This window comes from Coturnix japonica, chromosome Z (assembly GCF_054131305.1).
Source record: "Coturnix japonica strain WE chromosome Z, WE-NBRP24, whole genome shotgun sequence".
NCBI classification, from domain to species: domain Eukaryota; kingdom Metazoa; phylum Chordata; class Aves; order Galliformes; family Phasianidae; genus Coturnix; species Coturnix japonica.
Genome location: NC_140702.1, coordinates 4,066,365 through 4,092,096, shown reverse-complemented (window position 1 = coordinate 4,092,096; position 25,732 = coordinate 4,066,365). Strand labels below are relative to the sequence as shown.

At 47.5% G+C, this 25,732-nt stretch overlaps 3 protein-coding genes across 7 annotated transcripts in view; all 3 read left to right on the top strand.

Annotated features, from left to right (window-relative positions):
* Positions 1–3,062, top strand: part of LOC146753590 (obscurin-like protein 1) — an 11,635-nt gene extending 8,573 nt beyond the window's left edge. The window contains exons 4-8 of the mRNA XM_085529388.1: positions 63–338; positions 1,278–1,296; positions 1,861–2,013; positions 2,394–2,631; positions 3,045–3,062. Of these exons, the coding sequence (XP_085385514.1) occupies positions 63–338; positions 1,278–1,296; positions 1,861–2,013; positions 2,394–2,631; positions 3,045–3,062 (704 nt within the window). The remainder of the gene's footprint in view (positions 1–62; positions 339–1,277; positions 1,297–1,860; positions 2,014–2,393; positions 2,632–3,044) is intronic.
* Positions 1,327–12,465, top strand: LOC146753589 (obscurin-like). Of its 2 annotated transcripts, XM_085530660.1 has the most exons (12): positions 1,327–1,612; positions 1,861–2,123; positions 2,346–2,475; positions 2,549–2,631; positions 4,097–4,363; positions 4,687–4,799; positions 5,521–5,674; positions 7,386–7,547; positions 8,172–8,276; positions 9,184–9,453; positions 11,285–11,551; positions 12,196–12,465. In XM_085530660.1, the coding sequence occupies exons 5-12, from the start codon at positions 4,105–4,107 to the stop codon at positions 12,366–12,368; spliced, it is 1,503 nt and encodes a 500-aa protein (XP_085386786.1). In that variant the 5' UTR covers positions 1,327–1,612; positions 1,861–2,123; positions 2,346–2,475; positions 2,549–2,631; positions 4,097–4,104; the 3' UTR covers positions 12,369–12,465. The 2 variants fall into 2 exon arrangements, with proteins under 2 accessions (XP_085386786.1, XP_085386785.1); XM_085530659.1 differs by having other exon boundaries at positions 2,346–2,631.
* On the top strand, positions 12,376–25,732 carry LOC146753588 (uncharacterized). Of its 4 annotated transcripts, XM_085530627.1 has the most exons (23): positions 12,376–12,465; positions 13,102–13,349; positions 13,979–14,240; positions 16,948–17,102; positions 18,685–18,791; positions 19,856–19,928; positions 20,056–20,176; positions 20,362–20,441; positions 20,647–20,772; positions 21,043–21,122; positions 21,390–21,501; positions 21,812–21,901; positions 22,151–22,255; positions 22,439–22,591; positions 22,749–22,900; positions 23,168–23,315; positions 23,481–23,618; positions 23,738–23,914; positions 24,171–24,326; positions 24,478–24,579; positions 24,697–24,799; positions 25,038–25,097; positions 25,364–25,732. In XM_085530627.1, exons 7-23 carry the CDS (start codon positions 20,074–20,076, stop codon positions 25,510–25,512), a joined length of 2,034 nt encoding a protein of 677 aa, XP_085386753.1. In that variant the 5' UTR covers positions 12,376–12,465; positions 13,102–13,349; positions 13,979–14,240; positions 16,948–17,102; positions 18,685–18,791; positions 19,856–19,928; positions 20,056–20,073; the 3' UTR covers positions 25,513–25,732. The 4 variants fall into 4 exon arrangements, with proteins under 4 accessions (XP_085386753.1, XP_085386754.1, XP_085386755.1 ...); XM_085530628.1 differs by lacking the exon at positions 16,948–17,102; XM_085530629.1 differs by lacking the exons at positions 12,376–12,465; positions 13,102–13,349; positions 13,979–14,240 and having other exon boundaries at positions 15,109–17,102.

Genomic DNA, 25,732 nt, shown 5'->3' with positions numbered 1-25,732 from the left:
ACTGGAGTAAGCTCTGCCACAGACTACAGCAAAACGGTGTGACTGTTGTGATGTCCCTGCAGAGAAAGAAGACGTGTTTACAAACAAGGACAAGGTAGACAAGGAGGTGAAGGCTGCACCAACAGAAAATGCCACGCTGAGCTGCGAGGTGGCCCAGAAGAAGACGGAGGTGAAGTGGTACAAGGAGGGGAAACTAATCACCTGGAGCAAGAAGTTCAAGGTGGAGTCAGAGGGCAAACAGCGTCGGCTGGTGGTGAGCCAGGTGGAGAAGAAAGATGCAGGGGAGTACAGCTGCGAGGCTGCTGGCCAGAAACTCACCTTCAAGATTCATGTCACAGGTAAGACAGGTGTTGTCTGAAATACAGCAGAGAACAGTCAAGTAAAATCTAGTTTCTATTATACAGTGATCCAGTTGCAGTAGTCTGTGCTGAGGATTTTTCCGTATACTTGATTGCCTGGGTTTGTAGAAAGTATTTGGTTTTAGTATGGCACAAAGACCTGTTTCAGTCTGTCTGTAGAATAATAATTACTGATATATGTACAATGGAAGCAATATTCAAGATATTATTCAAATCTCTCCTGTGCCTGAGATCCCAAACTGTAATTCTTGTTCACGGAAACATTTGACTAAGATAAGTATGTGCAGTGAGGCTGGAGTGCATGTTGTACGTGCAGCCTTTCATGGCAGGAGAAGCAGGAACTTCTCCTAGTAGTACACTGCCTTTTTACTATGCCTTTATGTTGGAGGCTGCATCTGGATAGGTGAGTCTGCTACTCACAGTAAGAGACTTGGTAGAGCTGACTATTCCCAGAGCTCAAAGTAAAATAGATATCTGCAAATCACACACAAAGAAGAAAGGACTGCTTTGGTGAGCATATTTCCTTTGTGCCTTTGACAGTCACAGTTGTGGCAATGGTAGAGGCCATGAGGAGTCTGTTCAGGAAGCCAGGAGTACTGTTCTGGGTCATGAAAAGGCAGCCAGTGGTTTGACTATCACATGTTTATGTGTTTTGATGTTTCACAGTGGGTCGTAAGTAAAAGGAACTCAGGTTTTGGTTGCCTGCAGGACAGATGTTCTTTTGGGTTCAATATGTTTGCATAGTGACTTGCAACCATGGGACTGGTGTTCAAGGACCCTCTTGGTTCCTTCAGTTCCTAGGTTCTTTCTTGCCTAGATTTGACACTTAGTTTCAACAGAAGAGCTGATATTCTCTGGTGAAGGCTATTAGTTTGGGCACAAGTGGTAACCTAAACCTGTTCCAACCTGTATATAAAGACCTGCAAGATGCTCACATGTCAGTCCCTCAGTCAATACTTTTTCTTTTCTTCCTTCAGAGCCAAAACCTGTGTTTATAAACCAGGAGCAGGTGCAGAAAGAGGTGAGTGCTGCCCTGACAGCAAGTGCCTGCCTCAGCTGTGAAGTAGCACAGGATCCAACTGGAGTAAAATGGTACAAGGATGGAAGACTGCTTGCCTCCTCCAGAAAGTTCAGAATGGAATCTGTGGGCAAAACACGGCGTCTGGTTGTGGAGCAGCTGGAGAAGAATGATGCTGGAGAATACATCTGCGAGGCTGCTGGCCAGAAGATGACCTTCAAGTTGGAAACAACTGGTGAGATGGGAATTTTTTTATTCCTTCTTTGCATCTTTGTAGATGCAAGGAGGATCTCCTCTACAGGCAGGAGATGTGAGTGTGAGTTATGGTGATCACTTACTGCGAGTCATAAAATCTGATGCTTCCAATAAAATCATGGACTCTGTTGGCTCTTTGAAGGTGCTCAAACTTAAAGGAGCTCATACACTTAGGGACACATCTTTTATGTGCTGCTAAGTGGTTTCTTCTTCTCCATCATCTCACAGGGTGGTGAAATTTGTTACGCGTCTCAACCACGTGGCTTCTGAAGAAGGCAAAGAGGCTGTGTTCAAGTGCACTGTTTCTCCTAGTGATGCTGTGGTCCCCTGGTTCAGGAATGGCGTCAAGATTGAAGCCAGTAAGAAACTCGTGATCTCACAGTAGGACACCAACCACAGCCTCACCATCACCGATCTGACACTGGAAGATGCAGCTGAAATCTCTGCCAGTGCTGAGGGCGTAGAAAGCACAGCCAATCTCAGAGTCCGAGGTAAGGGGCTGTAATGCCCCATTGATAGGCTGTCACTGGTGCTGTGGTTTGTGGGTTTCACATGTTGCCTTTCCTCTGATTATGGTGACGATATGGAATTTTGCTTCCTTAAATAGGGTTCCCCTGAATGCACTGGGACTGGAACCACTGTTTATATTCTTTCTAAAAAAACTGTTTGGTGGATTCACTGTGTTCTTACTGTTATTTTTTCTCACTGATCAGAGGCCTCAGTCTCATTCAAGAAGAAACTGGAGCCTAAAACTGTTGAAGAGAGAGAGACACAGTGACCCTGGAGGTAGAGCTGACCAAGCCTGCAGAAGTCAAGTGGATGAGGAACAGCATTGTATTGAAGGCCAGTGAAAAAACAGAGATCAAAGCTGAGGGAACAAAGTATATCTTGATAGTTAAGGACATCTCCTTTGCAGACAGGGACTTTTACTGCTGCGAGAGTCCTGACGACAAGAGCCAAGCCAAGATCAATATGGAAAGCAAGTGGAATGATTGCAAGGTCTGTAAAGACACTGGATGTGATTTGAACTTGGTTTCAGGTCTTCTCTATGATCACAGTGGCTACTGCCAGCCCTACTTGCCATGGGGGCAGGGAGACACAGCCCTGGGCTTGGACACCATTGTAATGCTTGAAAGAAGGTGAAAGAGAGGGCAGTCTTACCACTAACCCTCTTTATAATCTTTATAAGCAGTCAGAGCTAAAAGAAAAAATAAAAATAAAAACACAAGAGTGCATCTATCTATGGATGCTTTCCTTTCAAGTAAGCTAACGGTGTCTCAGCTGTAGCCCTGTACTTCTGTCCTATTTCCTGCATCCTTTTGTCATGTTTGCTACGGAATGGACAAGGACAGAATTGAAGGTCTATCTGATTTTTGTCTACAAAGCCCCTGCCACCAATTGCTGCTGTGTAGGTCATCAACAGGTACTGAAAGGCTTGATAGCAGGCTTTGAGTACATAAAAGGCTCTTAGAAAGTGGAAGCAAACAATCTGTTCTCTGTGCAGAAATAATAGACCTAAATTGCAATGATAAAGATGCAAGTTATACAACAAAAAAGCTTTTTAATGGTTGGATGACTGGATAAGTCATTTGGAGGGGCTTTGAAGCCTTCACTGTGGGTTTCAGGAAAGGTTAGTGAAATATCTGGGGCACAAAGAGCTGAGCATGTCCTGGAGCAATGGAGAAGGGCTGGATGATTTTTGCGGGTATTTTCAGCCATAGAATTTTGTGTTCTGGTGGTGTCAGTACATTCTTTCGTACAGCATGGACGGGTTGGTTTGTTGCATTGGTTCAGACTTTTGTACTAGGAGCTCAGCAGTGGTTAAAGCTCACACTTCTGCAAAGTAAACAAGCTCCTGCAATTCGTCTCTACTCTGTTTTAGCTGTGGATTAGCTTGACAGTTCCCTTCCATAAGCTTTATGGTTCCCTTCTGTAAGTCTACTTACACAGACTGAGTTGCTTAACTTGAAGTCTTGCTCCAGGATTTTGAGCATATTATTAGCAAAAATATCACAAATAATTTCACCAACATTTCTCCCCACCTATATGTAGCTTTCTTTTTTTTCACTGGAAGGGTTTACACTGGCAGATAGGGTGGGCATGTAGAAACAACCCCATTAATTCTGACAAAGCTCTGATTTCTCTGACTGGCCTTTGTTTTGTGATTCAGCGTGCATGCCCTGTAGCTAAAGCCTGGATGTCTTCCCCAACACCTTCAGTCTCCCATCCTTACTTAAGTTACTTCATTGCAAATCTCTCTGCTAGTCCAAGAGAGTTTTTATTTTACCCCTTTTGTGAGGCAGCAGCTGGATGGGAAGGGTGAGATGAGTGAAGACTAGGTTGGTTGGGTGGCTTTTTTTTTCTCAAACGTCCCTTCCAACCTAAACCTTTGTCTGATTCCTTTGATGATTCTATTTCTCAGCTGCTTGTGTGAGATCTCCAACCTGTCCCCGTTGTCTTTCAGTGCGGCAGATGAAGCTGGTGAAAGGTCTGCAGCCCCTGGAATTCCCTGAGAAGGGAACTGTCACCTTTTCGGTGGAGGTGTCCCATGAGGATGTGGAAGGGACTTGGCAGAAGGACGGCGTGCGGCTGAAGCCTGCACCAAATATCACGATGGGTGTCCAGGGGAAGAAACATTCCTTGACACTTTCTTCTGTGACCCTTGAAGATGCAGGACTCATTTCCTTTAAAGCAGAAGGCATGAATTCATCGGGGAGGCTCACTGTGACAGGTATTGGTTGGTGCAAGGTGTGCTTATCTGCTCCTGTCCCAGATTACTTGAACAGCAGAACCAGCTTTCCTTCCAGCTGCAAAGAATGTTATGCACTGGGCCATTGCCACCAGAGTATCCCTGAAATATCAAGAGGATTGTTGTAACATTGTTGTCCCTAGCACAAGTAATGATAATGTGCTCAAAACAATAGGTTTTTTTGTTGTTAATGACAAGTTCTAGTAAGCATGGAGAGTAGGCACTGCCTTTCATTATTCCTTATGCCAGATGCCCCTAGAGACCTCATTCCCAACTAAATCCACATCCATCTTTCTCCTTCTCAGAACTGCCTGTGAAAATCAGCAAACCATTGGCAGACATTAGCGTCACTCAGAAGGACAAGGTCACATTTGAGTGTGAGCTGTCCAGGCCCAACGTGGACATCAAGTGGTTCAAGGTATGGCATGTAATGGTATTTTCCTTTCTGACTTCTCTGGAAATGAATGAGAGCCTTTAATTTCACTTCCAAGGGATGCGAGTCTGAGCTTTTGCTTGATAGCTTTTGCACTGCTCCCTTTTCTTTATGCTCTTTTGCTTGCCCAGATCAGCACTCTTTGTTATTATGTCCTGAGTTCATTTATCAAGTTGAAATGAAAGTTTGTTTTGTGTTTCTTGTGAACTCCTGAGGTCTTGCTGCACAAAATATTGTTGGTTGGAGTACAGTACATTGCTGAGCTTCAACTCTAACACAGAAATTCTCAGCCAGGATTTTGTAGCCTTGTTGTGAACTGGGTTTTAGGGTGAAATCTGAGTTTTCTTTGCACCTGACAGTGTGAGAATTTGCTCTGGCACTTTGTGTACCTCCGCGGTGCTCAGCTGTTCCTTCCCTTACTTGGGGATAACGTCATTTATTCAAGGTGATGTCCAAACGGGCTTGTTGACAGTTTTCCACAGTGCTTTAAGCTGTCATAGGTCAGCCAGAATTTATGCATGTTCTATAGCCATTCCTACATGTTGAAAACACTGCACTGTGCTTAAGCTTCAGCATATGTTCCAGTAAGCACAGTTCCATTAATTCTAGGGAAGCGGGTGAATTAAGCATAGATCTGAAGGCTGCCTATGCTCAGTGCAGAGATGGAAGGACTAATGGAGATCTGACTTGGTATTTTCCCTTCTAGGAATGGAAGGCGCTGCGTCAAAGTAAAAAAGTGGGCATTACTTCCCAGGGAAATAAGAGAAGCCTCATTTTTCACAAGTGTGAATATGAAGATCAGGGAACATACTCGTGCAAAGCAGACGAAGACAAGACGTCAGTTACCCTAAAGATTCATGGTATATTTAACTGAAAGAGCAAATAAATCCTCTTGTGGTGTTTTGTACCACAGGAAGAAATGCTTCATGGGCAGTTTGGGCATTTCTTGGTTAGTCATTTTGGATACCTTTCTCTTTTTTCTTTATGCTTATGACAGATTTTCCCTCCGTGTGTTGCACCAGTTAAACCCCAGTTTGTAGCTCATCACGGGGCTCTGATGTATCAGACTGGTTACTGAACACACGGGTCTGCTGTGCCCTGGTAGATGCCACCTTCCAAAGGGACGTCTGAAAGGATGCTTTTTTCTGATTTCCTACTAGATGCTGTCCTCATGTGGCCACTTGGGTTCAGTGTTAGCATGAACATGAACATCTGTCCTGTCCCATGAGTTTGGTGAACTCTCATTTTCTCTCTCAGACTGCAGCCAGGTTGGGTTGGTGTTTCAGTACTGGCTGTTTTATGCAGGAACTCTGCTCCTGAGGTTAATCCAAGTTGTATCCAAGCCCTTCAGAAGGAAAGGGAAACAGTAGCACAGAAATATGGTCTGATTCTGACATAAGTAAGTGCAGACCTGGAGAGTTAAAAGGGATTGTGTGATGTTCAAGGGATTTTGAAGAAAAGATGTCCCCTAAGTAAGATTTGTTGCTGACATTCCCCATACATTGTGGGCACACAAGCTAAGGAGAGACTAGTGATGAGCATGCAGAGAAGCCAATGGTTCAGACAGGTTTGTAGTGACACGACATTGTAGAGTTCTGTCTAGTTCTCCTTGGCATAGTTTGGAAAATAAAGATGAGGTGATTGGTGGTAACCAATATGGCTTCATCAAGGTCAAGCCATGCCTGACAAACTTGGTGGCCTTTCATGATGGAGTAACAGCATCAGTGGATAATGGGAGAGCAACTGACATCATCTACTTGGACTTGTGCAGAGCATTTGATCCCGTCCTGCATGACATCCTGGTCACCAAAGTGGAGAAAAATGGTTTTGATGGATGGACCAGTTGCAGGATAGGGAACTGTCTGGATGGTCACACTCAGAGAGTTGCAGTCAATAGCTGAGTGTCCAGGTGGAGGGTGGTGTTGTTACCAGTGTTCTTTAACATTTTTGTAGGCAACATGGCCAGTGGAATCAAATGCAGCCTCAGCAAGTTTGCAGATGACGCCAAGCTGAGCGGTGCTGTTGATGTGCTAGAGGGAAGGGATGCTACCCAGAGGGACCTGGACAGGCTGGAGAGGTGGGCCCTTGGCAGCCTCATGAACTTGAGTGTGGCCAAGTACAAGGCCCTGCACCTGGGTCAGGGCAATGCCAAGCACAGGTACAGGCTTAGAGGAGAATGATTTGAGAGAAGCCTTGACCCTGAGGAGAAGAGTTGGTCTGGAGGGAGGTGTCCCTGCCTATAGCAGTGGGATTGGAACTAAATGACCTTAAAGATTCATTCAATTCTATTGTTTTTCTACCCTTAATTTTGCTTGAAAGGTTTTAGAATAAATGAGATTCTGGTTTCCATGAAAACTGTTTGCAGGGAGCTCCATTGTAGCTAGTAAGTCTATGTTTAAGTTCAAGGGCAATAATGCATTTACTGTGTTGAAGACAGAAATGACGCAGGAATGGATGATGGTTTAGAATAAAACAAAATCCTACTTATTTTCTATGCAAATATGTGTAAGGAAAAGATGCTTGACTCATTTCTGGAAATACCCTGACAAATATATCTCTACTGTTTCACAGCTGGAGATATCAAGATTGTTAAACCACTGGAAGATGTGGAAGTGAATGAATATGGGAGTGCATCTTTTGTCTGTGAGATTTCACACGATGAGGTTCAGAGCCAGTGGTACAAAGATGACAACAAGCGGAAGGCTGATGACAACATCAGAATGCAACAAGATGGTAGGGTGTAAGAGGGGGATCTTTCTCCTGAGTGGGTGGTGGGTTGGAGATCAAGCAGAAAGGACATCTGAAATGAAGTGAAGAGGGTTCAGAAGGGAGTTCCCCTTTTGTTTTGGGACTGAGGTTAGGGTGGAACAAGTGACATGGTGGGAAGCTTAGTGTGGGAAGTGTGATGCTATCCCACCATCCCACACTGCCAGGAGCAGGTAGGAAATGAATGCAGTTCTTTCCAAAGTGGGGGTGAACAGGGCAGTCAGTTCACCTCTCCAAAGAGGTTTTGTCTGACAGTGAGTGTGATCCTTCTGTATCAGGTACTTTGAAGGTGACGGTGGCCGCATTTGTTTAGTCCTTGTAGAAGCCATGTTTAGATTCCGCTTTGGTGGGGATGTGGATGTAAGGGAATGGGTGGTTTAATTGACATGAGAGAACAGGTACTGATGCTGTGAAACCAGATGGATGATGCTCAGCCTGGCCATGTGCCTCAGAGCTCTTTGCTCAAGGAAGCCAAGTGTAGTTGTGGGTTTGCTCTCAAGAGCACAGTTTGGTAGGAATGAGTTGGCAGTTGGACTAGATGACCTTATTGGTCTTTTCCAGCCTTAGTGACTCTGTGGTTCTCTGCTTCAGGAAAGACCTGCTCTCTGACTTACACACGTGTCCAAGTCAAGGATGCAGCAGAATTAAAATCTGTATCAGAAAAGGCAGAATCTCGTGCCCATCTTACAGTTAAAGGTAATTGTGCTTCTGATGACGATTTTGCTTAAATTACCTTATGTTATAAACCAGCTAACATCCTTTGCTCGAATGTCAAGGAAGTTAAACACCACCAGGACCTTTCACAGAAATAAAAACTCCTACCTACCTGCCTTTCTGCCCACAAAATATCCAGCTTGTCTTTTGGGATTTACTTTTGCTAAGTAAAACAGATTATTTTCCTAGGAAGTTGATTTTCTACCTTTAGACTTCAGATTTGTGTTTGAACGTTGAGGGATAAAAAATATAGCTTGACTTCTTCTTCACTTTCTCTTGCTGTTCGAAAAGAGCACAGTTTTTTTTTTTTGTTTGTTTGTTTTTTTAAAATACAATGTTAGGGTATATATATGATGTTAAGTGTGATAAAGAAAAGGGAGACATTTGAGTTAGCACAGTGCTCAAGAGTTCAGTCCCCAGCTTTGCCACTGTTATAATTATAAGGGCAAGAACATCCTAGAAGATGAATTTCTACTAAGTTGAGTCATTACATTTGAGCTACAGAGACCTTTACTAGGTGAAAACTTGTTTTTACGAGCTAAGTTGCTGTATTTAATCAAAGTAATTATGAATGTCCGTGTTTCACTGATGCTCTATTCCATCTTGTAATGTGAGGAGTTTGATATCGGGATGGGAAGGTCATGGTTTGATTTGGATGTTGGACTGGGAATCAGAAGATCTGGGCTCTCTTCAGGTTGTCAGTCTTACTGTCTGACTTCATAACAACATTCCTTTCTATTCTTTGTTTAATGATGTTTTAAGGCATTTTGAGCTGATAGGTGTAGTGTTCATGTGCAGTAATGCTGACGTGAGTAAGTAGGGTGATAATGTAAGGGTTTTTTACATTCCTTCTAAATCTCTGCTTTCTCTTGTTCCATCCTTCTTAAAGAGCAATCCATTAGTCTAGTAAAGGAGCTGTGTGATGAAGATGTGACTGAGCTTGAAGAAGCCAAATTTGAATGCGAGATATCCATTCCTTCTGTGAAACCTCCCAAGTGGTGTCTACGTGGGGAAGTCTTACAGGCTGGCAGAAACTTGATTATGCAGCAAGAAGGCACCATCCACCGGCTGACCATACCGAAAACCACCACTGATATGACAGGCACCATTCAGTTCTCAATTGGCAAATCCAGATCCACAGCCAATCTGCTCGTCAGAGGTAACATATCCTGGCTTGGTTTACATCATGAAGATGGAGAATTAATTAATGTCCAGTCTTCCTTCACTGGGGTCTTTGAAATATTGTGTGTGTGTCTGGAGGGTCTGCTCCATTTCCAGTTCAAAGTCGTTGGACACTAAATGAGACAGCTGCATCTCAGTAAAAGATCTGCTTGTATATTTGTAATGTGCTTACTATTCAGATCTACAGAGCTGAGGTTTTGTCCTTAGCTATAGCAAAGAAGTCAAATCAGGTGAAATTAATTGTATTTCTGAACTAGACAAGTTGAAGTTTGGTAGCACCTAAATTTGATGCAGTTTGTCATTGTCATTGATTTCATCTGAAAGAAACTTCCAGGCTTTTTATCTGCTGTTGTCCCCAGCGTAAGAGTCTCCATTCACATCCTAAAGTACTTGTTATATTTTCAACTCACTCTTACTTGAATAAAAGCCTCAACTGGGAGCAATTTAATAAGCACAGAACAAGAGCTGGACCTTGCATTTGGTAGATAATATACAGTATTACTTTATAGAAATGTAGTCAATGGCATTCCCTATAGACAATCATTTGTTTTATCTTTAGAGTGGTTCAAAGAACCATTGTGAACATGACATTAATTGGAATGGAATAGACGCAAGACACTTTCCTCTTCTTCCAATTGTCCTCATCCTTTCTTCTGAATGGTTCCTGAATGGCAACCTCCTTTACACCAACAATTACAATGACATCAAGAATGTTGGCAATTGCTGCACACTGACAATGAAGCAGGTTAAGCCTGAGGATGCTGGCACAGTGACAGTGAAGTCAGACAAGGTGTCAGAAAGCGCGTGCCTGAAGGTGATAGGTGGGTCTGATCACAGCCCTCCTGGATGTAAGAGATGCTAAGGAGCTCCAGTTCATTCTATTGTGCAGCAATCCTGCTTCTAAAGCTCACCTCTCTGGGGTGACAAATCATCAGGGGCTTTCTTCCAGTGGAAGGTTCCATTGCAGCAGATATCAACGAAGGAGGATGGTTTTGGTGTCCTGCCAAAGCATTCCATTGCTTTTTATCATCATTTTACTTAACACAAGGAGAGTTACAAGAGCAATTTCTTTTACTGCTTCAGTAACATGCAGTGTCAGTTCTGTTGTCTCCAAGGATTTATGACTGCAGGGAGAGATCATTCAGAGTGTGTGTTTTGCCTCTGGAATGACTAATGACCAGGCTGTGAGCAACCCAATCTAGCTGTGAATGTCCCTGTTTATTGCAGGGGAGCTGGGCTAGATGGCCTTTAAGGGTCTGTTCCAATTCTAAGGATACTTTGATTCTAATCTGCTCTCCCCAGCAATTAAGCTCTTTTACTCTATGCACTCAGAGTTTGAAGTTTTTCCTCTTTCTCCTTTCTTTTGCATTTGGTGGATGTTTTTTTTCCCAGTATAAACACCTGATGTGTGAAATAGAAGATAGATAAAGGGAGTCAATAAAACAGGAAAATCAAAAGTGTTTAGCAGCTTATCCTCTTAATACTGAGCTCTGCTGTATGAGCTCTGCTCCATGTGAGGGCGATGCCAGCTCTCCAGCTTTAGAAGAGCTGCATCCCAATTACTTCATATGCTATCAGTCCCACCCATGGCAATGCAGGCTGTCCCTCCTGTTCCCTGTATTCTCTTACTGATTAGTTCAGAATTCCATAAAGCATATTCAGTCAACAGACATGAAACCGCTTTAGGTTCTACATTGGTGTCGTCAGTACTGGTAAAGATTTATTGATCCCTCTTTAAAAATCTGAAAGCAACTGGAAATGTCTCAACTTTTGTATCACGTTGTTCTGTTTTGCCTGTTTAATTGCAGAGAAGCCTGCTGTCTTCATGAAGTGTTTGAATGATGTTTTTTATGAGGAGCGGGGTGCGACTAAATTGGAATGCGAAGTCTCTAAAGAGAAGGTCAAACCAATGTGGAAAAAGGACGGTGTTGTGCTCACTTCTGGCAACAAGTATGAGCTGGTACAGTCTGGGAAGACCCTATGTCCCCTTATCCATGACCTCGAGAAGTCAGATGCAGGATTCTATACCCGTGATATTGGCACAGATGTTGCCAAGTCAAAGGTCGGCGTTCAGGGTAAGTACTGTGGAAAGTAAAGGAGTGCTGAAAGCACATTCAGTGTGGTCACTATGTCTTACACCTATTCCCCGATGAGCTTTAATAGTTTCTACAATAGAACTGTATTTCTGCAATTTAGCACAGTGATGTCTGCAGAATTCCCATTGCTTTTGATGTAAATGTATCTCCTTTTGCCATGAAAATCACCAAACACATCAAGAATGTCCTGGAAATGTTTCCTTTCTAAACATCCCTAAAATGGAGAAATGGTTTGAACACCAGTAGGGGTAGGATGGTAACAAATGAGCTAATAGAAACATTTAATTTCTTGTCATAGGCAAAACCCTTTTTCTCACGCAGCATCCTAGAGTTGTCCTCTCTGTTAGGTTTTTCCCTCTGTAGCTCATTGAATCTTCATTGTGCTCCATGGACTGAGCTGCTCGCCTTGTAGTTCTTCCAGAGCAAAGCCAAGAGATTCACGTCTCTTTTTTTTTATAGCTTTCTGGTAATTCTGAGTGGAGAATGTCTTAGAGAATACATCAGTGAGGAACGCAGCCATGATCTGCAAATCCTGAGTTAAAACACCAGTACTGCTACTCACATCAATCACAAATGCCTTTTCTCCATATAAACCTCATACTAACCCATCTCTTATCTTCCAGAGCTGAATATTGGCATTACCAAATGGCTGAAAAACACTGAAATCCCGGAGGGAGAAGATTGCACTTTTGAATGCATTCTGTCCCATGAAAGCATTGATGAGTTCATGTGGACACTGAATGGAAGCAGAGTGGAAAGTGGTGGACGATTTAAAGCTTTTAACGTGGGTTGGTAAGAGACTCTCCTTATCAAAAGTGTGACTCCTACTGACGCTGGGGAAGTCGATTTTACTGCCCGTGGTCTAACCTCCAAAGCCTCTCTGTCTGTGAAAGGTAATGAGATGGGAGAGATTCTTAGGTCTGATTCCTTCAGCTGTCTTCTGATAAGATTGTCGTGAGAGCTAACTCATAATATGGTTAAAGTGAATAGCAACCTTCTACTTGAACCTTGAAGCACTGAGAATTTCTCTTAAAAATAAGTAAGAGGAGGAACCATTTTACACAAATGTGAGAACTACCCAAAGCACTGGGGTAGTGTTGGAAATGGGCATCTCACTACACCTTGTTCCATTACCAGTAATTCAGGAATGATCTGTTGAGGGAACGGTGGGAGCAAATATCCTCTAAGTATAAGCTGAAGGGATGGCCTTCACATCATCTAGCTGTACAACAAATTCCTATCTAGAACATGTGCATCTGAGAGCATCATCTGAGGCTCCCAGGGTGATCAGTGGAGAGAAGGAAGAGGCAGTTTTCAGACATGGTTCATCATCCTCAATGGGGTAGATTTAAGAGAGAATTAATGGTGCCTGGAATTCTATTGTCTGTACTTTGCAGATTACTGCTGGCTGTAGGATGGCCTCTGTTGCAAGTGCCTCTCTAACTTATCTCCAGCATGTAGATGCGTGTATTTTGAGAGAGGCATCCTACCCTAAGTGTATGTTACTCAAAAAGCATGTTTTCTTTCAGAAAAACCTACTGAGGTAACAAAACAGCTGGAGGATAAGACAGCAGTAGCAGCTGTGAGCTGTCGAAACCTGATGTGAACATGATGTGGTACAAGGATGGCAAAGCAATCAGAAATAGCCAGAAGTACGACTTGCAGCAGGAGGGAACTGGGGCCATTCTGATCATCCATGACTCTACTGCCAAGGATAGCTGGGAGTACACCTGTGAGACAGAGGACTCTGAAACAAAAGCCAGGGTCACTGTGCAAGGTGAGTTGAAAAGCACACTGGGGATGGCATGTAGAGAAGTCGAGGTAAATATCTGCAGCCTGTGGGTGGTGTTTTTCTCTTCTGTTTCCTTGAGCGGGATCAATTCTTAGTTTTCAGAAAATATGATGGATTAAAATCTTTTCCTTAAAATAATCTGGAAACTGAATGATTCTCCAGTGTGATGTGGATCTGGGCAGCCTGGTCTGGTGGTTGGTGGCCCCTTGGCAGGGGGTTTGAAACTAGATGATCTTTGAGGTCCTTTTCAACCCAGGTCACTCTATGATTCTGTGATCATTCTATGAATCTATGATCTTGGGTCTAATTGAGCCAAGAAAAGATGGCAATCTGAATTAGTCTGTATTGAATATGTGTAATCAAAACTATATGCAGTTGATCAGATGAGATCCTACCAGCGCATGTATAATGGTATGAAACTTTCCAGATATCTTCTGGAATGATCAAGCCTATGTAAATGGGTGGACTCTGTGGTCTTCTTGGACTCTTTTCATCTCTATGTGATGTTCTAGAAGTGAGGGCAAAGGAGATTCAGGACACCTCTGTATGCTTGGGACTTGTTGTGGTAACAAATCCCTTTGTCCTACACCCTCATTCCCCTTTTTTCCTTCCAGAAAATGCTAATTATTAAGGAACTTTCAGATCTGCAAATTGAAGAACGTGGAACTGCAGTTTTTACATGTCAGAGCGAGAAAGGCTCATCCTCTGTCATATGGAGGAAAGGCATTGCTGAGCTCAGGCCTGGCAGGAAATACGAGATGGCACAGAAAGGACGAGACCTGCAGCTGACCATAAGAAATCTGGAGAAAAGTGACAGTGACGTGTACACCTGTGACATTGGTGATGCCCAGTCCAGAGCCAAGCTGGTTGTACAAGGTATGTGTGAGAGCCATGTGACTGCGCATCCTGTTTCTCCACTACCAAGACATTATCCTGGTAGAATTTGTACATTTATGGCAGGTCTTTGGGGCTGCAGCTGTCTGGCCTGAATAGCAGTTCACGAGCCATGCACAGAGCGAGCTGCATGGAAAGGGAAAGAACTACCAGCTAGAGCAGTGCCATTGAGAAGTTTATGTATCATTTAAAAACCAAAAATGCTGATGTACGGTGAGGCTGGTGACCCAGAAATCAGTGTGAACTTTCTATCTCTGACCTTTCTGAGTTAAAAATAGTTCTCTAAAGTTCTAGGCAAAAATTCCCTGATGCTGCATTCTGGGTAGTTGTCACGGTTTAAACAAAAATCTACCTGTGTCCGTGACAGGGGGGGCTGCAGGCAAGCGAGGTGCTAGAAGGAGCTGAACCTCTGTCCCAACTACTTCAGAAGCAGCCCGAACCCCCTCATACACGGCTAAGATCTCCTTCTCAGTTGGAGTGTAGCGCTCCTCAGACCCTTTATATGCTCGACTCCAAAATCCCAGGGGTCGGCCTTGGGTCTCTCCTGAGGCTCTTTGCCACAAACTCCAAGTGGGACCTTTCTCTCCAGCAGCAGTGTAGAGCATGTTCTTTACATCCTGTCCCATCCGTACTGGCCCCAAGGCCACGGTACGGGCTATCTCTTGTTTTATCTGCTCAAAAGCCTGCTGCTGCTCAGGACCCCATGAGAAATTATTCTTCTTCCGTGTTACCTGATAGAGGGGGCTCACTATGTGGCTGTAGTTTGGGACATGCATTCTCCAAAAGCCCACTACTCCCAGAAAAGATTGGGTCTCTGTCTTGTTGGTGGGTGGAGACATAGCAGTGATTTTGTCAATCACATCTGCTGGGATGTGTCGATGCCCATCTTGCCGTTTTACACCTAAGAACTGGATTTCCTGGGCAGGCCCCTTCACCTTGCTGCGCTTAATGGCAAAACCAGCTTGCAAAAGAATTTGGATTACCTGTTTTACTTTCTTGAGAACCTCTGCTGCTGTATGGCTCCACACGACAATATCATCAATATACTGCAAGTGTTCAGGAACATTACCCTGTTCCAAGACAGCTTGGATCAACCAATGGAAATGGTTGGGCTGCGCTTCCACCCTTGAGGTAAACGGTTCTAGGTATACTGAACAGCTCTCCAGGTAAAAGCAAACTGTGGCCTACATTTTGCAGCCAATGGGATGGAAAATTAGGCATTAGCAATGTCAATGGTGGCATACCACCTAGCTTCTTTTGACTCCAGTTCATACTGGAGTTCTATCATATCTGGTACAGCAGCACTCAGTGGAGGTGTGACTTCATTCAGGCCACGGTAATCCAGTGTCAGCCTCCATTCTTCACTGGCTTTACGCACTGGCCATATGGGGCTGTTAAAAGGTGAGTGAGTTTTGCTAATCATTCCCTGATTCTCTAATTGGCCATAGCTTGTGAATGGGGAGCAATGAGTCCCTATTGGTGCAGTACTGCCATCTGTGAACCACTTTGGTGGCAATTGGTACCACTTGGTCTTTTACCTGGAGCAACCCCACAGCAGAAGAATCATCTGACAGACCAGGTAAAGCTGACAGCTGCTTAACACCGTTTGTGTAAACAGGATCTATCCCAAAGACCCATTGATACCCCTTGGGATCCTTAAAATATCCCCATCCTAAGGTAATCGATACCCAAAATACATGGAGCCTCTGGACCAGTCACAATAGGGTATTTTTGCCAGTTTTTACCAGTGAGGCTTATTTTGGCCTCCAACATAGTCAATTCTTGGGAACCCCCAGTCACTCCATGGATATCTATTGGTTGTGTCCCTTGGTGACTTGAGGGCATTAAGGTGCATTGTGCAGCAGTGTCCACAAGGCTTTATATTTCTGTGATTGTGATGTGCCAGGCCACCTAATCCGCACAGTCCAGTATACTCTATTGTCCCTTTCCCTGCCCTGGCTGGGGTCAGGGCCACTCTATTTCACTCGTGCCTGAAGTGCAGAAGTGGATGAATTACACCACTTCTTCATATCCTCCCCATGATTACACAGGAAATACAACAAAACAACACGCATGGTCTTATTAGTAGTCATAGTCATTTGCTTGAATACAAGGACGTCTCTTTTTTATGGTTGAGATTTTCGATGATATGGGTCGGGAGGAACTCAGGTTGTTTAGCTTTCTCAATTGGCGATCGTGGGAATCCTGGTCTCCATCATCTGGTACCACCGTGGAATCATCTACATCAGGCACAAGTGAAAGAATTACAATGCAAAACAGCCACCAAGGTGAACACTTCCAAAAGGGGGAAAGTTCCAGTTGCTGCAAGCCACCGAGATAACCAGTAAAGGGGCTGGGAACCAAGGACAGATCTTTTGTGTCACTCACCCACCTGTGCCACCTACAATGAAGTAGATGTCATTTTGCTGGAGTCCATCAATACCATGTCCATCATTTCCCAAAAGCGAAAGAATATGGAAGTAACCACCTGCAGAAAAATGAGCAATTTCATTGCCTATTTCTGATGGTGTCAATGAGTTCAGAGGTCACACTTAATTGCCGGTGCCTGTTTCCATTCTGACAAAGGCTGTAGTTGCAGCTGACTTCCCGAGGCTGCCATACGTGGTGGTGACGCAGCCTTGAGGTGTGCGTTTGCATGACTCCCACCTTTCCTTTCTGTGTCTTGCAGGTCAGCTGGTGCTGGAAGCGGCTGGTATCTGAGTAGGAATGAAGGTGAGTGCAGGAGCAGCTGCTGAGGGGAGGAAGGAAGTCCATGCTAATGAGCTCTGAAGCATCTGCGGGTCCAGTACCAGAGGAGGCAGCAGTGATGCTGGAGGGCACGTGGTGAGTGCGTGGATATGGTGGCACAAACGTGTGCGTGTGCTGAGGAGTTGGGTTGCACACAGGTGCACACAAAGGGGTGTTTGTGGAAGATGTAGGCATGTACGTGTAACCAGGAATGGTTTGCACATGTCTGTGAATGGAATGGAGGGCACACAATGGGGTGCGTGCATGGGGGTGTGCAAAGCAGGCAGGGTGGCACACGGGTGTGCGTGTGCACATGGATAGGGGATGGCTGGGGTTGCAGGTTGACCTGTGCTGAGGTGAGTGGGGGCTCACGGTGTTGCTCAGTGGTAAATTTGTTCACACTGAGTGCTAACAGGAAACTCGCACACCCTTTTTGTTTCAGCTGTGCCAGCGCTGTGATCCCTTGCTGCTGGGATGGGGTGTTGGAAGGATGGTGTGCGTGCTGAGCTCCCATCTCTTGCTGGAATCAAGTGTAGAGCAAAAGGGATGTTTGGGCCAGGTGACTGCAAGAAGGCTGGCTGCTTTGGATGGTGGCAGCTGATGGAAACAGGTGCTCTGGGGACCGTTCAGCTTTTAACAGAAGTCAGGGGTCATGCAGCAAGAGCGACTAGGTTCTCAAATGGCTTCAGACGTGCACACCGAGTACGTCTGCCCTGCCGTGCCATCTCTGCTTCCTTTATGCAGGCATTGTTATGACCACGTGTTGGGCCTGTTTGCTTGTAGAAGGAGGAATGTTAGGTGCAGTTCTCACTGAGAACTTCTGCTAGGATTTCTGTGTAATTTGAATCATGAGTGTTAGCACAGTGAGTTGAAGGAGGGCCCCGGAAGCAAATTTGGTGCTCTTGAAGCACTGTGAGATGAGAAGGTGGGAGGTAACACGTGCTGGCAGGTGTGGAAACAACTTTGGGATTGAGGTGTGGAGGAAAGGGAAGGGAAGGGAAAACGGAAAGGGAAAGGGAAAGGAAAAGGAAAAGGAAAAGTGATGACAAAGCAGATGGCAAAGAGCTTCCTGGGGAGGCTTGGTGCTTGCTTGGGGTTGGATCTGATCAACTTCTTGTTTGCTGGTGTCCATCTGGTGTTTGTGGAGTAGTTTTCATCCCAGGGTCTGTCTGGTAGGACTGGGGCTTGGGCCAGGCCAGGGCGAATCCAGTGTGCTTTGCTCTCGTTCTTAGTGCTTGTTTTTGCTCAGGAGGGCAGGTGGCAATCCTCACGGAGCAAGGCCTGCAAATGGGGTTTGTGGAGGAAGGTCCTGCAGGCCTGTGTGTTTCTTTATCATGTAAGGAACAGAGTCATTGTGCAGCTTGTGAATGAATTGAGTCACGCCTGCTGATTGGTGCTGTTCTCTACAGGGTGCTGCAATGGAAATGGACACTTGTGGTCCGCTGTCCAGCCCCCTCCCGTGTTGGATTTTCTGGGCTTTGGGACACGTCTTCCAGATGCACTTTGTGTTATTTCTGATGTGTTGACCTGTTGAGCTCCAGCCCCAAATGAGGATTCAAGTACTACCACAGCAGTCCATTGGGACTGTAGTATTTCTTTCTAAACAGAATTCGTGTGCACCCTTGTCTTTCGTCTGCACAAAGGATCTTGTAATCATCTCTGTCTGTGTTTCTTTTAGACCCAGAGATGGAGCAGAGAGGAACACAGACTTGGGTGGATCTTCATTCAGGAGCAGGGACACGTCATGCTCATCTGAGGTGTCTGGCTGACAGCAAGAGCAGAGAGGTAAGTTTCATAGGGTCGCGTGCCCATTTTATTTTATTTTTCATTCATGATGCATAGAGGCGTTCCCCAGACAAAGTGAGCATTTCTCAACTGGACTTTCTAGAAATGAGCTAGGCAGTGAAAATGGGTTTGAAGCATTCCTAAGAGCCCCGCAAGAGAATGCTGAGAGTTAATCTGGCACCCTCCTTTGGAAACGTCCGTTGTCTGTCAGCTCTTCAGCTGTGCCCTAACACCTCCCATTGCGCTGCCACACCAGGATAGAATTCCAAGCCCACACTGAGTCCTGGAATGTTGTGGTGCCGTGTTGTAATCAGATGTGACCACGTGGTCTTGGCTCCCCGCCTTGTGGGGGGTCATGGTGGACCAGGCTGTTGGCCGTTGGTGATGTCATAAGCGGCTGGAATGAGGGGAGGAGCGGTGCGTTCTGTGTTCCTTTGTGGGTGAGCTAGTGGTCGGAGTGGTTGGTTGTCTTGTTGTTCGTGTGCCTTTAGTGCTGTTAGTTAGTTAGTTCTGTTTGTTAGTTAGTTCTGTTTGTTAGTTAGTTCTGTTTGTTTGTTAGTTAGTGACTTTAGTTAGTTAGTGACATTAGTTAGTTAGTGACTTTAGTTAGTTAGTGACTTTAGTTAGTTAGTGCCTTTAGTTAGTCCCTTTAGTGTTTTTTTCTTCACACCATCGTGCGCAGCAGCTTGTAGGTAAGCTGAGCTGGTGTGGGATGGATGGGTGGGCAGTGAGGTGTTGAGAACTGCTGGCTGTTTGAGCTCACAGCACCGTATTGCTTCCTCTTGACCATCAGACGTAATTTTCCCCTGGTACACACGCTCCAAAGGGGGTATCAGTAAAGTTGGCACCTGTCCCGTGCTTCTTCCATTGTCTTTGCTCAGTAGTGGAAGCATTGTAAAGTTGCTGGGCGGACAGGCATCACGTAGCCTGAGACTCAGCATGTCTTGCAGCAAGTGGATGGGACGGTTGTGCTGTTTGTTTTATTCCATGACTGTCTTAGCCCTGCTCACTGACCTGCTCTTTCTCTCTCCTCTCCTCACCCTCCGCCCACTGCCTTGGTGCAGCTTTTGCTCTCATTCCATCTCAGCAAAGCGACAAGGAACTGCTGCAGATAGCTTGAGGTGATCTCATTGCCAGGTACGTGCCACATTTTGTCCCCCCACATCGTTTTGCTGCAGGGTATGCGAGGGTAGTTCTGACGAATTGTACCCATACTGTGCTGTGTGAATAGAGAAAACAGAAGTGTGTTTCCGTTCTGTTCCAGCACGTCACAGCTGCTGTGATGGACGTCGCGTGCATGGCCGGGGAGGAGAGTGGGGCTCCCCAGGACAGAAGATCTCCAGCGGAGCCCTACCAAGTGACCGAGGTCATCCCTCTGCATGCTGGTGAGTGAGGGTCTAAAGCGGGGTGGGCAGGGCTGGGGCAGCGAGTGCCCCCTGCTCCACACCAGGACCCCTTGTCACGGGCAGACTTTGCCATGGGAGCGAGCCCAGGGCCGGAGAGGGCAGAGCTCCTTCTGCTCCTGCCTGCCTTTGGCCCCTCTATAGCACTGCTCTCTCTCCTTGCTCAGATGCTGAATTGCTGCCTCTATCTGATGTGGAACAGGAGGCAGCGGATTTCATCCAAGCCAACAGCATCAGCAAGGAAATGGTAAGAGCAGCCATCTCCATCGTGGCTATACCTGCATCTCCAGACGGTCCCTCTGGCTCTGCCTTCAGGCTGCAGGAGGGCTGATGGCTGGGCAGAGCTGCTGCTGTCCTGCAGCTGTCCTGTGCTGCTCCACACCCCGCAACGCCTGGTCCCCCTGGCCATGGTTGTCCCCACTCACTCTCCTCGGTCTCTGTGTGCTTGCCAGGATCTGGTGCAGAAGCTGCGGTTCCTCAACAGCATTTGCATACTGTGCAGCACCGCTGGACAGGAGGGCCTCACACTGAGCCATGATATCTTCTGCTTGCTGAAAAATCAGTGCAAGAAGATTGAGGTGAGGGGACATGGCACCCAGGTAGCTGCACCCTGTGAGAAGGACAGGACAGGGGGAGAGGGAGGCAGGCAAATGATGCACAGACACCCAAGTGCCCCAGATGGGACTCCAGGTGCTGCTGAGAGCTCAGCAGTGGAGGTGGACAGCAGCACCAGTGTGCCAGTGTTTGTCAAGGGCCACTGGGGCGACTCAGGCCCTAGCGGCCGGTGGCAGGTTTGCTGTTGCTGGGTGCTGGCAGCTGCCAGGTGCCATCCTGATTGTGCTTTGCAGGTTCTGTTGTGTGAGGAGCCCATGGAGCAGCTGAGCACCGGCCTGAGATACTGCTGCATGAACACCATTGCTGCCTTGAGGTACCTGCCCAGCCTCTGCTTTTGCCAGCACAACACCGGGCACCATCCTGGTGGCCCTGACGCAGCTCCCCGCTAAGTCTTGGCCCTCGCCCCAAAGCTGGTGACATCAGGACTGTCCTCTGACCCAGAGCAGCCCCGTGGGGGAGGAGGCACCTCCTGGCAGGGCTCCCCATCCCTCTCAGGGAGCCTTGCCCAGGGGAGGACCTGTTCCACCCCTGCCTCAGCACCCAGGCACCTCTCCTAGCATCAGTGTCTCTCTAATTGCAGCACTGTGAATGCAGTTACGGAGGAAGAAATACTCCATCTCTTCAAGGTGTGCTGCAGCGTCGTCTTCTATCTTCCTCCAGCCAGGGCCTTGAACATTTCCCTCTACAGTCAGGTATGTACTGGGCAATCTACTGTTGACCCCATGCCTCTGGGCTGCCGCTTGCATTACTTGTGTCCAGAGATCTATCAAGATGTTTGTGGGATGAATTGGCAGCCTTGCTTGCCCTCACCCCTCTCACTCTTGCCTTAGGCTTGGCAAACAGCCTGTGTTGTAGCCTGCTCTGAGTGCAGCAGCCTTGCAGGGTGCCCCTGTGCACAGATCTGTGGGTATCCTTCCTTGGCAGCCAGAGCGGTTCACAGCAGTCTCCTTGGTATGAAAGGGAACCCTGAAAGACTTCCACAACCCACTGTTCTCTTTACAGACCCTGGAAGCTATGGACGACATGCTGCAGACTGTACTAGATGTCTGTCCCATTGCCACTGTCAAGAGTCGGCTGCAGGGAATCTTGGAGGTCTGTCTATTGTGAAGTTCTGCCCCCAGAGCTCCCTTCTAGTAGTTTATCCCACTCCATGGAAACGGCACTGGCAGCAGCTGGAGCCGGCAAGGGACCCTGGCGGCAGTAGCCCCATGATGGGCTTGGCTTAAGCTCAGGGGAAGCCTGGATGGATGCTGTGATTCCAGCCAGGAGCTCAGCAGACCTGCTTCTCCTGCAGTGGGCATCAGCAGCTCCCAGGCTAACCAGCAGCTCCTCTCCTCACAGGTGCTGCTGCCTTTCAGCATCTCCAAGACACAGGCTGTGTGTGAGAGGGCTTTGGGGCGCATCTGGAAGCTTAGTGGCTTCATGACCAGCAGTTTCTGGCAGCAGGTAAGGAGACATGAAAATTGTGTACCTGTGAGAAAAGCTGCGGCTCAGGTGTGAACCCTCAGAATGCTTTTGACATGAAGGGAGGGTCTTTATCCTTCCTTTGGCCTGTGCTCATCCTGCTCCAGATGCTATTCTCTCATTCTGTTTAACATGCCTTCCCTCCTTTTTTCCTTCTTACTGCAGCCCCTTGGAAAAAATCTTGCCCCTTCTCAGAGGACAGACATTGCCCTTGTAACCCTGGAGAAGATCATTGGGGACTATGGTTTTGATGAGAAGAAGTGGGCTGAGACTATGCTGGATGTGCTTCGGAGAAACCCTGGCACCTGGCTGATGGATGTAAGCAGAGTGAGGCGACCCTGCCTGCCACAGCTCTTGGGAACTGAAGCCATTTGAAGGCAGCAAAGAGCTGTGGGAAGGGCAGTAATAACACAGCCTGGGAGGCAAATGGCTGCAGTCCAGTGGCAGCAGCAGTCTCCCTGTGTTCTCACAACAGGTGCCAGAGATTCTGGGATTCATCCACGCCAACCTGAAGATCCAGAGCACATCAGTCCAGCAGATCCTGCTCTCAGTGCTCGATGTGCTGACCTTCCAGTTTCCCAGGGATGTGCTGAGGAGTGTGTTGACCGACCTCCCACAGAATGACAGGTATCAGCCCAGACAGCCCCACACGTTTGTTCCATGTGAAGAGCAGGGCTCAGAAATGGTCTGGGTGCCAGAGCCAAGGAAAGCTGCAGGACATCCCGAGGAGCAGGCCCTCCATCCCACTGTGCTTTCCAGTGCTGGTGGGCTGCTCAGGGCTGCAGCAGCCAATACCAACCATGGCAGCCCAGAGTCCCCCATCAGGCTCCTGCCTGAGCCGTGGTGCTGTGGCTAAGGCAGCCCTGCTGACACAGCATTGCTCTCTGTTTATAGCACTACCCTGGACATACTGAAGAGTGTGCTGACCCTGCTGGAAGCATCCAAGCGGATCTGGGATGAGCTCAGCAGTGTTCTACAGGACCAACAGCTGTGTGAGATATTGAGCATCAGCACAGAGGAGTTGGGCCTCCTTCGCTTGACTGTGAGTTACTGGACAATGCACTGTGCTCTCCTACAGAGCACTGGTAGCTCAGGCTGGGCTGTGTCTCCCTAGTGCCCTGCCTTGAGCTGCCAAAGCAGCCAGGAGCTGCAGGGTGCAGGATGTCCTGCTGCCTCTGCCTGCCTCTCACTGCTGTGTTGGTTTCAGGCGATGCCTCCCACTGAAGAGCTGTTGAAGGAGCTGTGTAAGCCAGCACTGCTCCAGAAGCTTCTGAATGTGGAAAGCCTGCCAGTGCTCTGGCTGGTGCTCAGACGTCTCGTGCTGCTGTCGGATAGACCTGAGATGGTGAGCAGGACCTTGTCAAACGAAGGCCTCATGTTGACAGCCTGGCGCTGGGGCAATAGGCAACACTGTCCCTTGGCATCTGTCCTCCTGATGGAAAGGAAATTGTGTGTTTTGTACAGGCAATTGAAATCCGGGCCCTGCTTCCAGGCGTCATGGAGAACCTGCTGTTTGCCAACACAGCCATTACTGTGAAGGTGCTGAATATCTTCAGGAATGCAATGCACCATCTGGGGAAGAGGCACGCCAGTCCGTTTGCTCTGGAGCTGGCTGAGAAGATCCTGCCTCTTTTTAATCACGTAAGTCTGTTGTGGGAGGCTGAGCTCTGCGGGTGGGTGCTTGACAGGAGCGTCTTCTCCTTTCTTTCCTTCTCTGGGCTCTCAGGAATGAGATGTCCTGTGGGCTCTGTAGCACTGCTGGCCGTGTCCCTGCTAGTGCAGCTTGGTTGTTCTTGGTGATGTCAGGCCCCTGTGCTGGGGCTCAGCCTACACTCATGCTCACCATGGGCAGTGAGAGTGTGCTACTGAGGTCTGACGTCCTCCTGTTCTCCCTCAGGCGTCATCTGAAGTGCGAGAAGGTTCCATCCGCCTCTTCAGGGATGTGATGGACGCTGTGCTGTGGTCTCAGAAGGGAAGCATGAAGAAGACCGTGCGCAGGGCCCTGCTCCCTCTGCTCTTTCACATGAGTGACGAGACCCCGAGCGTAGCACAGGTACGAATTTCAGAGCTGAGCACTGTGCAGGCAGTGGTGTGCTGACAGCTGAGCAGTGATGTGCAATTGAGAGCAAGTTGAACAAGCATTCAGTCACTGGGAAGTGTGTCTGTGTGTGTGGTGCCATGTCCCTGCATCTGTTGTTCTGCAGGCATCTGGGGAAGCCCTTGTGTCCTGTGCAAAGTTCCTGAAGTGGAAGGAGCTCAAGCAGCAGGTCCGGCAGAAGAACACAGTGGGGATCATGAAGTGTTTGGTGAGGACAATCTCACAGCCCCCACCTTTTTGCTGGGGGAAAGGGGATGCTGGAGGAGGGGTTGCAGCAGCAGCTGTGGCTGCTCTGCAAGCCCCATGCTCTTGTTCTCTTCTTCAGCTGCAGCAGGACAGAAAGGGAGTGGAAGGCCACCTGCAGCAGAGCCTGCCATACCTGGAGGATTCTCAGGCCTCCTTGCGATGCGAGGCTGTCAGATTCATTGGTGAGCCCAACCCCTGCGTCCCTCTTTGGGCCCTGCCCTGGCAGGAAGGCACAGCCCTGAAGCCCCCAGGTACAGCCTGCCCATGCCGGTAGCCACAGTGGGTGCCTTGCTCAGGTCCCCCCTCGGGTGCCGTCCCTGCCTGCAGCATGGAAGGGGAAGCAGCTGGGCTGGCGGGGTTGGGGTCTGAGCTTCTGGCAGCATGTTGGGGAGTGGGTGTCTGACAGAGCTCTTTCCCTAGGGCTGATTGGGAAGCACGCCAGGGAGCAGAGTGAGAAGATGCTGAATGAACTCTGCAGTGGTGAGTGAGGGCAGTGCTGTGTGTGTTGGGGCTGGGGGCAGAGCTGGGCAGCATGCAGCTGTGCTTTGCCCTGCTGCAAGGAAATGCTGCAGGGGCAGAGGATCATTCATGGCAGTCCTGAGCAGTGTCTTCCACTGACCCGTCAGTCTCCCGTACTCCTCCTGGCCAGGAAAAGCAAGGAGTGGGGCTGGCAAGGCCCAGAGGGGAAGCTGGTGGCTCTCTGTAGACTGGGGGTCCCATCTCTGCTCTGTTTCCTTCTGTTGCAGCCCTTCAGCCTTTGGAAGATGACCCCCATCTGACAGTCCGTTCTGTGGCATCTGAGACCATCCAGAAGCTGAGACACCAAAGGCAGAAGGCGGCACCAGCACGGAGAAGGCTCCCAGCACTTTTCCGCTGGTCCTGCATAGCCTTCTGAGGGATAATTCTTGTTCATTAACGTTGGATCCTTCAGTTTTCATGTCTCTTACCATCTCTCTTCCAGAAGATCTTGCGAAGAAAGGCTTTTCCTGTGAGGATGAAACACGGATAGGAAATGTTACATCTAGTTTTGCTGTGGGAGTTCACCTCTGTGTGTGACACATTCATTCTTCTGACAGCTGCTAACACTCAGTTTATTAATAAAAATCATTCCTTTA

Coding starts and splice junctions, on each gene's coding strand:
- LOC146753589 (XM_085530660.1), top strand. CDS start 4,105: ATGAAGCTGGTGAAAGGTCTGCAGCCCCTGGAATTCCCTGAGAAGGGA. Junction 4,364..4,686: donor GGGGAGGCTCACTGTGACAG/GTATTGGTTGGT, acceptor TCTCCTTCTCAG/AACTGCCTGTGAAAATCAGC. Junction 8,277..9,183: donor TGCCCATCTTACAGTTAAAG/GTAATTGTGCTT, acceptor TCCTTCTTAAAG/AGCAATCCATTAGTCTAGTA.
- LOC146753588 (XM_085530628.1), top strand. CDS start 20,074: ATGGACGTCGCGTGCATGGCCGGGGAGGAGAGTGGGGCTCCCCAGGAC. Junction 20,177..20,361: donor GGTCATCCCTCTGCATGCTG/GTGAGTGAGGGT, acceptor CTCCTTGCTCAG/ATGCTGAATTGCTGCCTCTA. Junction 20,442..20,646: donor ACAGCATCAGCAAGGAAATG/GTAAGAGCAGCC, acceptor TGTGCTTGCCAG/GATCTGGTGCAGAAGCTGCG.